Source organism: Eretmochelys imbricata, chromosome 5 (genome assembly GCF_965152235.1).
Source record: "Eretmochelys imbricata isolate rEreImb1 chromosome 5, rEreImb1.hap1, whole genome shotgun sequence".
Classification (NCBI taxonomy): Eukaryota; Metazoa; Chordata; order Testudines; family Cheloniidae; genus Eretmochelys; species Eretmochelys imbricata.
The window spans coordinates 121,582,078-121,595,176 of record NC_135576.1 but is presented as its reverse complement, the minus strand read 5'-3'; the positions used below and the strand labels follow the sequence as shown (position 1 = coordinate 121,595,176).

Here is a 13,099-nt window from a genome sequence, read left to right as displayed (position 1 = left end):
TTTTAAGTTTTATAATTTTTCTATTTTATCTTCAGGAATTTCATGTTCTCCATGAGCAGGGGTTAGGTTCTGTCCCCCCTCAGGGGATGGGAGGGGAGATTCTGTGGGGGTCAGCTGCAGCCCCCTGGGGAGGGAAATTGCAAAGCAATCCATCCAGCACTCACCTTGCAGCTGTGGCTCCTGACCTGCAAGGGTAGGCCTGGCTTCCTGCTCCAGGTATTGTGACCTGGTGCATGGGGTTGCAGGGCCACCTAGGGTTGGCTGAGCTGCCCCTCTGCCCCATCATGACAAAGGGGCAGCTGGGCCAAACCTGAGTGAAAGGTGATGTGACCCAATGTGCCAGGTTGCAGCGCTACTCACTCCATTTTGGCCATGCTGCCATTCTGTCATGATGATGGAGGGGCAGCTCGGCCAACCCTGAGTGGCCCTGCAACTGCTTGCACCAGTTTACAATGCCTGGCGTCCCAGCCCAAGGGACAGGAGCTGCCAAAGTCCCCAGCATGGGGTAAGTTTTTTGTTTTAATTCATATTCCCAAAAAATGGGGGTTCTACTTATAAGTGACTGCCCCAAATCCATGTGCCTCTCCTGGTCTGTCTGAGGTCACTGAAGAGAAGGCACTATTAATAGACATGGAACATAGATAAATGGTCCAGCAGTTTCAGATTCTTGGTTTCCAGCTGTGTGGCTCTGGTGTTAACCCCTGCTATGGGACTAGCACATTCTCTTAGAGCAGATGGGTGGTTTTGTGGTTATGACAAAAGGATTCGAAGCTCAGCTCTGCCAGAACGGTACAAGAACCTGCATAGAATAAAACAGACTCCTCCACGTGGTCTGCTTCTGTGAGGTGGTCCAAAGCCCAGTTGGGGCTAGAACCAAGGATGGTCACTGAGCTAACAGTAGATAAATTCACCCCTTGGAGAAGCACTGAAGTAAGTGAGAACTGCATCCTCTGCCCCAGGGGCTTTGGGTCTGTTACAGTTCTCAGCTTGACAGCCTGCCTCTTTAGCTCAAGCTCTAGCATCTCATTCTTTTAGCTCTACAGGTCCCTGGTGTGTTTGGCCAAGATGGTGGCTAGAGATGAATGTGGAACTAAGTTAGTAGAGGTGACATGTCAGTGCACAGCTTACTGTTCCACATTTACCCTCATCATTCCTTTCCCCTGCAAGTTATTTTCTTGCTTATAAAGCCTTTTCTGTTTTCCCCACTCATGTTCTGGATCCTTGTGTCTTGAATCCTGAAGTTCTGGCCAAGCAGACCTTTCCTCATTGCTGCTGCTGCTGAGTGGTTTTTCCTCTGGTGTTGTACGTACGTACATACATAAATAAGAGTTCATAATTGCCATTGCATTGCTACCTTCCTTGCAGAAATGATATGATCGCTCCACAGAGCGGTCTCGGGTTTATGCATAGCTGGCATGGACAAAAGAGACCGGATCATTCTTTCTTAAAAGTTTAATCTTCTTGCTGTTAATGTCTCTATTTATAGCACTGAAACCATGATATCTTCAAAACAAAATACGCAAGACTTTTCCCAGGCATCAGTCTCTCTAGGACCAATTTACACTACTGAAGTTAACTAACCAGGCTCGAGACGGCTATATTTTAGAAACTGACAGGTTTCAGAGTAACAGCCGTGTTAGTCTGTATTCGCAAAAAGAAAAGGAGTACTTGTGGCACCTTAGAGACTAACCAATTTATTTGAGCATGAGCTTTCGTGAGCTACAGCTCCGATGAAGTGAGCTGTAGCTCATGAAAGCTCATGCTCAAATAAATTGGTTAGTCTCTAAGGTGCCACAAGTACTCCTTTTCTTTTTTAGAAACTGAAGCAGTTCTGCTGCTCATGGATCTGTGCATCCTCACTGCAGAACAGCATGTGGCAGACCCATCCTACATCAGCCACACTGAATTCTGCTCAGACCTGCATTCACGGTGCGTACATGTGTTGCGGTTGGGACGGGGTGCAGACGAGAAGAGACTCCCTTCATTAGATAATTTCTGTCTCCTGGCAGGGGAAAGAGGGAAAGCCAGAGCTGCAGGGCCCCTCCTTTTTGGTGAGGGCAGCAGAGAGATGGTGATCCCATGTTTCAGGTTGGAGGAGACCCACAGTCTGAGGCTTCATCCTCTGGGTGGCTGGGAGACAGGCCCCCCATACGTGTGTATGCAGATGTCCCTTTCTGTTCCCCACCATCCTTGGCTGTTCTCCTCTACCCCCACGCCTAGACTCTCTCTTTACTTCTGTTCACATACCTCAGATGAGTCTGCCCCCTTCTCCATGACCTCCTTGGAGTCTAAGGAGCTGAGAGAGTCTTTCTCCTCCCAATGTCCACGTAGGGAGCATTGGCTGGCTACCTCCCCTCCTGCTGTGCCTTTCCAGCCATCAGCCTCACCCACACGAGGTATGATTTTCTACATGCAGGATTTCCCTTAGCAGTGTGTTTGCTAGCAAGGTCCATTATGATCTGAGTTCTGTTGCCCTTCAAGACTTTACCTGTGGATTGTGGGGCAGCAGGCCTATAGTCCTCCCAAAGAATGAAGATAGGGGAATGGGCTAACCCTGAGGAGAACAAAGGGGGGCTAAAGAGCCAATTGGGGGGGGGAGAAGGTCCCTGGGCTGCCAGCTGAGATGGAGATGGGGAGATCCATTTTTGTGGAGGGAAGTGAAGAGGAATCTTGGACTGAGAGGGTGTAGCTGGAGCATGGAGTATAAGACAAAGTTTATGTGGAAAGGGATTATTTCATAAACCTGCCTGTGAGAGAGAGAGGATCCTCAGCTGGGGAGTCTTTCCTCCCTCAGCCAGGGATGTGAGGTACCTAAGAGGGGCTCGTAAGCAGGAAAATGCTGCCTAAGAGACAGGGTATCTGTGTAGAAGGGTCTCGTCTCTTTCCTTGTTCGGGGATGGGGCTCGAGTTCTTCTCTTTCAGGGGGAGATAGAGTTCTTAATTTAATACAGTTGTTCCCAGTCCAACTGTTACCTAGACAATTCTTCTCAAACCATGTTAGACCAGGGCAGTAACTAGGCTATCGCATAATTTTATAGCACAGTTTGTGACCATGCTAGGTGTGGACATTTGTTATGGCTACGGGCATGCACATACAAGCAAGCCTCCCTCAAGGTAGAGAAGAATATGCAACAGCCTTTGCCTCGTGAGCTATGATTCCCATACACTTCACTCCAACTCACTGGTTTAGATAAGGCCAAAACCAGTTTATTAACTACAAAAGATAGATTTTAAGTGATAGCAAACAGATCAAAGCAGATTACCTAGCAAATAAACAAAAAATGCCACTAAGCTTAATATACTAAATTGGATATGAATTACAGATTCTCACCCCATCTAAGAGATGATACAAGGAGGCTGCAAATTCTTAAGGGGCAAGCTGCACATACTTTACAGCTTGGAATCCCCAGGTCTTTTATACACAGCCCAGAAATCCCTTCAGCCTGGGTCCAGCACTTCCTCCAGTTCAGTCATTGTTTCTCAGGTGTTTCCAGGAGTCTTTTTGTGTGGGGAGTGAAGATCCCCAGATGATGTCACTCCTTGCCTTATATAGCTTTTTCCTAGGGCGGGAACCCTTTGTTCCAAAGCTTGGTTCCTAGACCAGCCTGTGCAAAAATACTGACATCCCAAGATGGAGTCCAGAGATGTGGTCTGATCACATGTCCTTGTAGATTCATAGCAGCCATTACTTACAGGCTGTTTGGAGCATTCACAGGAAAGATCACCAGATGGGGGATAAGCTTCTCCTAAGGCCTACTGTTTTTTCCTAATGGCTCATTGCCCTGAATAGGCCCTTCCCCACCCACTATCTAGACTGAAAGCTTCTTGTCTAGTGGGCATTACCCAGGTGTAACTACATTTAAAATACAGATACATAGTCAATATTCATAACGTCAGATACAAAAATGATATATGCACATAAATAGGATAATCATATTCAGCAAATCATAACTTTTCCAGTGACCCCTCCCATGACTTATCTTGCATAAAATACATCATAATTATGTCCTAATCATATCCTAATATCACTGCAAAGAATATGGGGTGCAGGGGCAAAATAGCTGAAACCCTAGAAGCCATGTGGATAGAAAGCCAGCTGGATCATTGGGCTTACTGGGTAGTGATCAATGGCTCTACATCTAGTTGGCAGCCGGTATCAAGCGGAGTGCCCCAAGGGTCAGTCCTGGGGCCGCTTTTGTTCAATATCTTCATTAATGATCCGGAGGATGGGGTGGATTGCACCCTCAGCAAGTTTGCAGATGATGCTAAACTGGAAGGAGTGGTAGATATGCTGGAGGGTAGGGATAGAATACAGAGGGGCCCAGACAAATTGGAGGATTGGGCCAAAAGAAATCTGATGAGGTTCAACAAGGACAAGTGCAGAGTCCTGCACTTAGGACGGAAGAATCCCATGCACTGCTACAGGCTGGGGACCAAGTGGCTGGGCAACAGTTCTGCAGAAAAGGACCTAGGGGTTACAGTGGATGAGAAGCTGGATATGAGTCAACAGTGTGCCCTTGTTGCCAAGAAGGCTAACGACATTTCAGGCTGTATAAGTAGGAGCATTGCCCTCTACTTGGCATTGGTGAGGCCTCATTCCCCTCTATTTGGCATTGATGGAGTACTGTGTCCAGTTTTGGGCCCCACACTAAAGAAGGATGTGGAAAAATTGGAAAGAGTCCAGTGGAGGGCAAGAAAAATAATTAGGGGGCTGAAATACATGACTTATGAGGAGAGGCTGAGGGAACTGGGATTATTTAGTCTGCAGAAGAGAAGAACAAGGGGGGGATTTGATAGCTGCTTTCAACTACTTGAAAGGGGGTTCCAAAGAGGATGGATCTAGACTGTTCTCAGCGGTAGCAGATAACAGAACAAGGAGTAAGGGTCTCAAGTTGTGGTGGGGGAGATTTAGGTTGGATATTAGGAAAAACTTTTTCACTAGGAGGGTGGTGAAGCACTGGAATGGGTTACCTGGGGAGGTGGTGGAATCTCCTTCCTTAGAGGTTTGTAAGGTCAGGCTTGACAAAGCCCTGGCTGGGATGACTTAATTGGGGCTGGTCCTGCTTTGAGTAGGGGGTTGGACTAGATGACCTCCTGAGGTCCCTTCCAACCCTGACATTCTATGCTTCAAGGCCTGGACTATCATGGCAGTCCTGAGTAGAAGCTAAGCCATGAGGCCCTAGGGGTTTTCCTGAAGACTGACTGCAGTTGCAGGAGCTGGGGCATTGACTGGGTGCGCTGCATAGTCTGTATCTGTGTTTGGAAGGAAACGAATAGCAAGGAGACAACAAGAGAAGCAATGGCCCCGGGAGGCAGAGCTTCTCTTGGTAACAGTACTTATTTGAAAAGCTGACTTACATTTCTGAACAAGGAAACTGCCTCCGGTTTGATTCATACTGTGTTCAGGGGAATAGGACTTCTCCTAATGGAAACAACCTGGCAAGGCCCCAAATATTGGCAAACTGCTCAGGCCAAGGGGCAATAACATTAACCAGTCAGTTTTTCATACTGCCTTTATCCTATCCCTTTATCCCTTTTCCCACTCGGGTATTCCCTGCAGAATTCCAAGCTGTGTTGTTGCTTACTTGGCTGGCGTTACAGGTGTAGTCATCTTTGAAATTCCAGCCTGAAATCTACAAAGAAACCAAGAACAGGAAATTATCAGGGTCTCCTTCCCAGGTGTCAAATGATAGTGAAGACCTATTTATTCAGGAGGTATAAAAGGGGTGTGTGTACTCTAGTTTGTGGTAATTCTAGTTAGATCACAGATGGTATGTAAGTGTGTGGTGTTAAACTCAGGTTTGCATGTGTTCATTGTATCATGAAGTAAAAAAGAATACAGACCACACACACGCGCACGCACACCATTTCCAAAGCCTTGGAATTAGCACAGAAATACAGACCGCAAAGCAAGGCTTGTCCCACACTTTATCCCTTTCGCTACTGGCTCTTCAAGAATACTTCACCAGCTAAAAATGCAGCTTAAGCAAGAGAATGCAGTCCTCTGTAGCAGAATGACTGCTTTCTCATAACGTATGCGACACCTGCATAATACAGTGAAGCACACATTACAAATAAATACACGTGTTCTCCCATTTCCCTTCATCTTTTTAATTGCCTTAGATAACTCGGTAACATAACGTCGCTCTAGTAAGCATAGAGAATGCCGCAAATAATGAGGTAACACTATTTCAGACAAAACTGGAAACTTAACATGGGCCTTCACACATGGTAGATCACCTGTGTGCTGCTGTTGTCCCTCAATAGCATGATTCAGTAACCTCTTTGTATCAACTGACAGAGGGCCCAGGGATGCACAAGGGTTACAGGGTTCCCCGGGTCTAGGATCTACATACTAGTTGCACTGATGGTCATACTCATTGTTGGACGTGTGCATGGAAAATAGGTGAGGAGTTCTCTGTGTGTGTGTATATACTAAAAATTATGTTCTCTTGGTCTGGGAGTTAAGGCAGGTCACCAAAAAGTGAGCCACATATTCTTGGCAGGTAGGCAGGAAGAGATGCTTCTCCCTCTCTGGCTGGTTGTGTATGCAAAGTGACTATTGTATAGTTCACAATAGATGCCCATTCACCACCTGAGCAAAATGCTGATCAATAGGTTGTGGGCGCTGCAGGGAAAAACAAATCCAGCAGAGGTTATCCTCTTAGGCAGTAGAGACAATGAACTTTTGGAACTATATCTGGGGTGCAGATGAACCCCCCCCCCAGTTATCCCTCATCAGGGGAGGCAGGCTGTGAGCTGTCTTGGCCTCACAAAAGAAGGGTCTCAGCTCTCCTGGTTGAAAAACATGGTGAGAAGGATTTTGGGGTGGCTGGTACCTTATTAGAGAAAAGGGCACCTTGTTAGCTAAGTTTAGGCTCTAGAACAGGGGAAGGCAAACTACAGCCTGCGGGCCTGTCAGGGCTTTCAATCCAGCCTGCAGGATTGCCTGGCGCAGTGGGGCTAAAGCAGACTCCCTGCCTGCCATGGCCCTGTGCCACTCCCGGAAGTGGCCGGCACCATGTTCCTACAGCCTCTCGGGGAGGGGGGACAGAGGGCTCTGTGCGCTGCCCTCGCCTGCAGGCACCGCCCCCTCCAGCTCCTATTGGCTGGGAATGGGGAACCGTGGCCAATGGGAGCTTCAGGGGTGGTACCCACAGTCGAGGGCAGCACGTGGCGGCACTCCCTGCCCCACCCCACCCTTAGGAGCCACTGCTGCACATACTGGCCACTTTCAGGAGTGGTGCAGGGCCAGGGCAGGCTCCCTGCCTTAGCCCTGCTGCGCGCCACTTCCACCCCAGAGGCGCTCGAGCCTGCACCCCAACCCCCTGCCCTGAGCCCCCTCCTGCACTCCGCACCCTCTTGCACCCCAGCCCCTGCCCTGAGCCCTCTGCTGCACCCTTCCTGCACCCCAACCCCTTGCCATGAGCCCCTTCCTGCACACCGCACCCCCCCACACACACCCTACACTCCCTCCCACACCCCAACCCCCTGCCCCAGCCCTACATTCATGGCCCTGCATACAATTTCCCCACCCAGATATGACCCTCAGGCCAAAAAGTTTGCCCACCCCTGCTCTAGAATGTGTGCTGTGACTTTGTTTTATGTGTACCCTTTGTTTCCCATATACCCGTTTGCAACCATATGAATCTCTGTTCTTCGTTAAATAAACTTCATCTTGTTTTCACTATAAACCGACCTAAGTGCCGAGTGTTACGCAGAAGCTGTGTTCCTGGGTGTAACTAGTAAGCTGTGCTGTACTGTTCCTTTGGGAACAGCAGGTTCGGTAATGCTGTAAGTGCTCAGCGGAGATGGGGCTGGACACTATTGGGGATGCTCGGAGGACTCGGGGTTGGAGTAAGCCTATCGCTAACCCGTCAGAGAATGAGGCCTGTGGAAGCCTGGAGGGAAGTGCTCGTGTTGCCTATGGCAGGTACAGGCTAGACTTCTTCATGCTAAGGGCCGGTGGTAGCGAGGTGCCTCACCGTCTTGGGTACTGCAAGGAACGTGACACGTTGTCACTGCCCTGAATGCGTCTGCTCCGTTCGGCAGCACATGGGGTACATCTTACCTGGACATTCCAGGAACGTCCAGCACTGCTCAGATAGTTCATAGTGAGGAAGAGCAGGGACAGGAAGCCCAGCATTTCAGCTGACCAGACAGATTTTTTTCAAGAGTGGACCAGCTCTTCAGAGTACCCATTTTAGGGCTAGATCCTCAGCTGGTGCAAATCAGCATATCTCCATTGCCTTTAATGGGGTTATGCCATTTTACACTGGTGGCAGCTGTTACAAGCATACTTATTTAGCGTCAGACTAAAAATCCACGTCCCTTCATCTCCCTGATCTACCCTGATAGCTTCCCCTAGTTTCTTTTTTCCCCCTTGTGGCTCTTACTGCTTCTTAAGAGAATCAAAGAAGGGGTTAAAGAAAGCCGAGAGCAATATGTGCAGAAAGAGGTTGATCTACTGTTGCATCGGCCTGACTGTTCTTTTAACTGGGGCAGCAGGCAGGCAGTCTGGCATGAAAGCAGCAGGGACTTTGGGAGAGAATGGAAGGAGGGGGAGGGAAAGACATCACGGAGTAAAACTGAGACAGCAAACAGCCCACTAAGCCATAAAAGAAAATCAAAGCAAAAGCTGAGAGCTTTTTTTGTGGTTGAAACAAACTTTCTCTTCTGGCTTGAATCAACCATGACAAACCTCTTCTCCAGAAATCTGAGCTGGTATCCAGGAAATGATGCATTTAACACCACCCTCCATTATTATGGACCAGATTTAGATACCCTTACTCATACTTGAGTAACATCTTATTCCATTGACTTCAGTGGGATAATAGATTGACTAGTTCTGGTTTGTTTAAAAGGGGAAAGGAGTTAATTCTCCCTCTGCAATTTTCTGGCTTTGTCAGATGCACTTTCTTTTTCCCTACCTACCGGGCCACCTGAAATCATTTGGCTAGCAGCAAACATCATTACAGACTCTGTAATACTGAATGCTGCAAACGACTGACTTCGCAAAAAAATGAATATGTGTGCACCCATCTCCGCAGTGTAAATTCATCAGGCCACAAGGTAAAGGGAATTCATATATCTTCATCTTTGAGGTATAAACATGCCTGGGTAACTGAGCATTGCCAAGGGAAAAGACGGGACAGGAGCTAGCCATCTTGTGACTAGTACTCTGGTTCTGCTGATGTCCATTTCCAGTGTATTTGTTGAGTTAGGAGTGTTCTAAAGAGTGCTCTGGTCAGTGACGGGCTGACTCTCCTATGTAACGCATTCTCCGCCATAATGTCTGTCTTGTAGCCCTGCGAGAAAAGAAATAGAGGCCAAATTTTCATGTTTGGGTGCCTCATGTGAGACTCCTACATCCATAAGAGGTGCTGAACAGCCATAGTTCTCGCTGAAGTCAGTGGGCTTTCTGAACTTCAGACATCCCTGTTTTGAGACTTCGGCTTTTGCTCAAATCAAACATTCAATATGGCAATTAATTTTTTTATGGATGGTGCAGAAATAGTGATAATGTTGTATGTAAGTTAGGGTATGTCCAGAAAAATTGTGAACTAGATCCTTCATTGGTGTAAACCACTGAAGTCAATGGAGTGAGGCTGACTTACACCAGTGGGGGATCTGGCCCTATATAGCTATAATATAAAATCATTCTTGCCCTACTTTGAAGAGTGCTGAGTGCCCACAACTCCCAATGAAATCAATGAGCACTATGGGTATTTAGCATCTCTAAACTCTCCAGGGCTTTTCTAGGCAGGTCATGGTATGTATTACCTGCAGGCTGATAGGGTTCTGCCCCCATTATCATCCAAAGACAATAGGAAAGATAGAAAGTTTAAACTGAGAATCCTACCCAAGTGAAGGCCCTGTCTGCTGGAAACAAGCACCACACAAGCTCAGGAAATCGTATCAATGGGGCTGGTGCCCTGCCAGCCTCCAGCAGCTGTTTCCAGTTCCGTCCTTTATGGTGTGGAAGGATTTGGAGATATTTATTCCTCCAAGTATTATTGCATGTTTATATACCTGCCTCACTGAGATTTCCAAAATGGAGAAGGAGGGGGGGGGGTGTTAAATTAACAGACAAATGTTCTGAGACAAGTCGATCATATCCAAAATTCCCATCTTTTTGACGTAGACCTTTCTATACCACAAACGCTCTAAGCCCTGTCTTCCCTCTAACCTCCTACTATGCCAAGAAACCATTTTTGAACAAGATTTTGAAATTCTCCCATTGTCTCCTGACCTATTTAAGATCCTGATTAATTCCTTTGCAGCTAGGAAGCCAATGCTCACTTCCCAGGTTGATGCTGCCTTCAGATATCTAGTATGCCACTGCAATAAATGATGGATGGTTTTTCCATGTCTTCCAGGCTGGAACAAGAAATAGAGAAGCTAGAAAGTGAAGAATCCCAGATATCTGCCAAAGAGCAAATCATCTTGGAGAAACTAAAGGAGACAGAGAAATCCTTTGAGGACTTTCAAAAGGTACAAAAAAAGATTCAGTCTCAAAGAGAGTGAAGCCATGGTGTAATACTGATTGAAAGCAGCTTTTGCAGTGTTATGTGCCTTTGCACGGTGGGAGAATAGCTGTGGAGAGTCTAATAAGATGTGGACTGAGCAAGATCAAACAAATTCCAGAGCTTTCAAACCCACCTATCTAGGGCGGGTTATTTTGCTACTCACCTGCCTTTGCAAAGAGTGCTGGACTTCATCGGCTTTTTTAGGATGTGCCGTTGAAGTTCGGGGAGAGGTGGGGAGCTCTCCATTTCACTGGAGTGAAAGTACAGGAATCCTGCAGCCACTCTTAAGGAGACAGCAGCCAGATAATAAAAAGTGTCCCCCTCAGCCAGTCCAGAAGTGTACCTGTACATAGACAATCTCTCCTATAGCAGCTGGGTGTGTATTCTTCCCTTCATTGGGCTCGCTCCATTATGGTATCCTCCAGCTGAGGATCCAGACCACATTCCACACTCTTGAACATTGCTTGACCAACAGGTATTGTCATGTCAATGACACTAAGTATCCCTCTCCTCTCACCGCCCAGCTCAAGGTACATTGCTCTTCACACTTCTGTTGGCAGTGTGTAGACTATGTACACAGGTGCCCCCCCCCACATTGGTGTGAATAGCAGTGTAGCTGGCAACACATGGCATAGGTGAGGAAAGTCACACCTGCAGGGTGTGGGTACATATGTGAGTACATACTCTGCACAACTCTCTATTCACCCAAGCCATAGCTCCTTGTTTACACTGCTGGTTTTAGCAGCGTGGTGTCCCGGGGGTGGAGCTCTTCCCCACTGCAGGGAAAGACTGCGATGGTGGGGGAAAGGCTCTGGCAGGGCGAGAGGCAGCTGGGAAAGGCTGAGTCTTTTCCCCACTGCTTCCCCCTTGCTCGAGTCTTTCACATATTGCTACGCACAGTCTGCTTTTCACTGCAGTGTGTAGTTATGCATTCCCTAGCCGCTGCTGATATTAGTGTGTAGACATATAGCCTTAGAGCTCAGTAGTTCTCTCCCACTTTATAAGCCTCAAAGAGGCAGACAGCAAACACAAGATAATTCTAGAGGAAAAACTTGGAGGCTTCACATCACATGAAGGCTTAACTGATCCCCATATTTGTGTCTTTACAGAGCTTCTCACACCAGGATGGTGGTAAGTGCCTCTGCACCATTACTTATATCTACAGTTTTAACTGGTGATGCGTAGTAACAATTTGTTGCTAAGTGATACAGGGTGGGGATTATTGTTTTTATGATTTGTGAGATGTGGTTGGGGGGGTTCGCTTTGGTATTACTGTGGCACCCACACAAATGGCATGACTGCTGTACACTATGCTTTGCGATACATTTGCTTAAAACCTTATGGGAAAACAAATTCTCCTCTGGGACATCAGCGTAACCCAGAGAAACTCCGTTAACTTTAAATATAGCGGCTGATCTTTATGTCCATTGTTTCCAGAGTGTTTTTCCGTAGAACCTTTATTTTTTGGTAGCACAGACTCAAGAATGATGTTTCTTACAGAGGAACACACAAACTATATGTGATCCTAATTCTAAGATGTTAAAAAGTGTGCAAAAGAAACCACCTGAAGTGTGTCTGTCTAGTTGTAATTAGGGCAGTGGGGTTTATGCAGGCCCTGCTGAAGTGGGCTGGATTGGGTTTCATTGGTGCTGATGTAGATATGAGAAGCTTTTCCTCTGCACCCTGTTCCATCCAAGCCCAATGCGGTCAGTGTTCCCTGCCACGCTTTCTCCACTACACGTTTTCTATGTGTAATGTGCCTTTCACTTTGCCATTCAAATATCACCCCAGAATTGCTTTTCCATCTGCCTCCTGCATCATCCTTGACCATTTCATTGACTGGAAATAACCTTAGCTGACGCACAAACACGTTTCATCAAGAAGACCCTGATCCCAGTGGCTATTTGGAGCTAGATCACATAAACCTTCAGACAACGTGTAACAAAAATGTCACCGAGCCCTATGTAATTCACATACGGGCCTATCTATTAACTCATGCTTGCTGTGAGCAAGAGGCTAGGCCTCTAAAGAATCCATGAGGCTTGTGAAGTTCCAGATCCAGGAGCAGCAAAACAGGGGTGGGTCGGGGGCCATGGCCCTCCCACATTTTACTGGCTGTAAGGACAAATGACAGGGGGAGGGCGTAGAGGGGAGTGAGCTGGGGGCAGGGCCTTGGAGAGAAGAGGTGGCATTGGGGAGAAGATGGTTCATGCACCTCTGCCCCCCTCACCACCACCACCCTTTTTAGGGTGCTTCCGCCTCTCCTGTCCAGGTCACGAAGTGTGTGCCTGTGGGGCTGGCTGGAAAGCAATCTCCCTCCTGTGAAAAGCTTCAGAGTTTTTGAAAATGTTCATCCTGAATTGGGACAAATTGGTCAGAGAGACTGGTACGTTCTGTGTCAGGAGACCCTCCATGGAATTTTTCGGCATGCTCCGGGGGCTCCCCGTTGCCCAGCTCCTTGGGGGACCCTGGCTGCCTGCTGAAGTCAGGCTGGTGCAGAACCCAGGAGCTGGGAAGCCCTGCCTGCCTCCATGGCAGCCTAGCTGGCAATCTGCCTGGAGCCTGGGCTG

At 47.6% G+C, this 13,099-nt stretch overlaps 1 protein-coding gene across 1 annotated transcript in view; it reads left to right on the top strand.

The window, feature by feature from the left end:
* The window catches only part of LOC144265411 (paralemmin-1-like), a 123,645-nt gene that overhangs the window by 91,177 nt on the left and 19,369 nt on the right, over positions 1–13,099 (top strand). The window contains exons 4-5 of the mRNA XM_077818052.1: positions 10,380–10,494; positions 11,639–11,660. Coding sequence (XP_077674178.1) covers positions 10,380–10,494; positions 11,639–11,660 — 137 coding nt within the window. The remainder of the gene's footprint in view (positions 1–10,379; positions 10,495–11,638; positions 11,661–13,099) is intronic.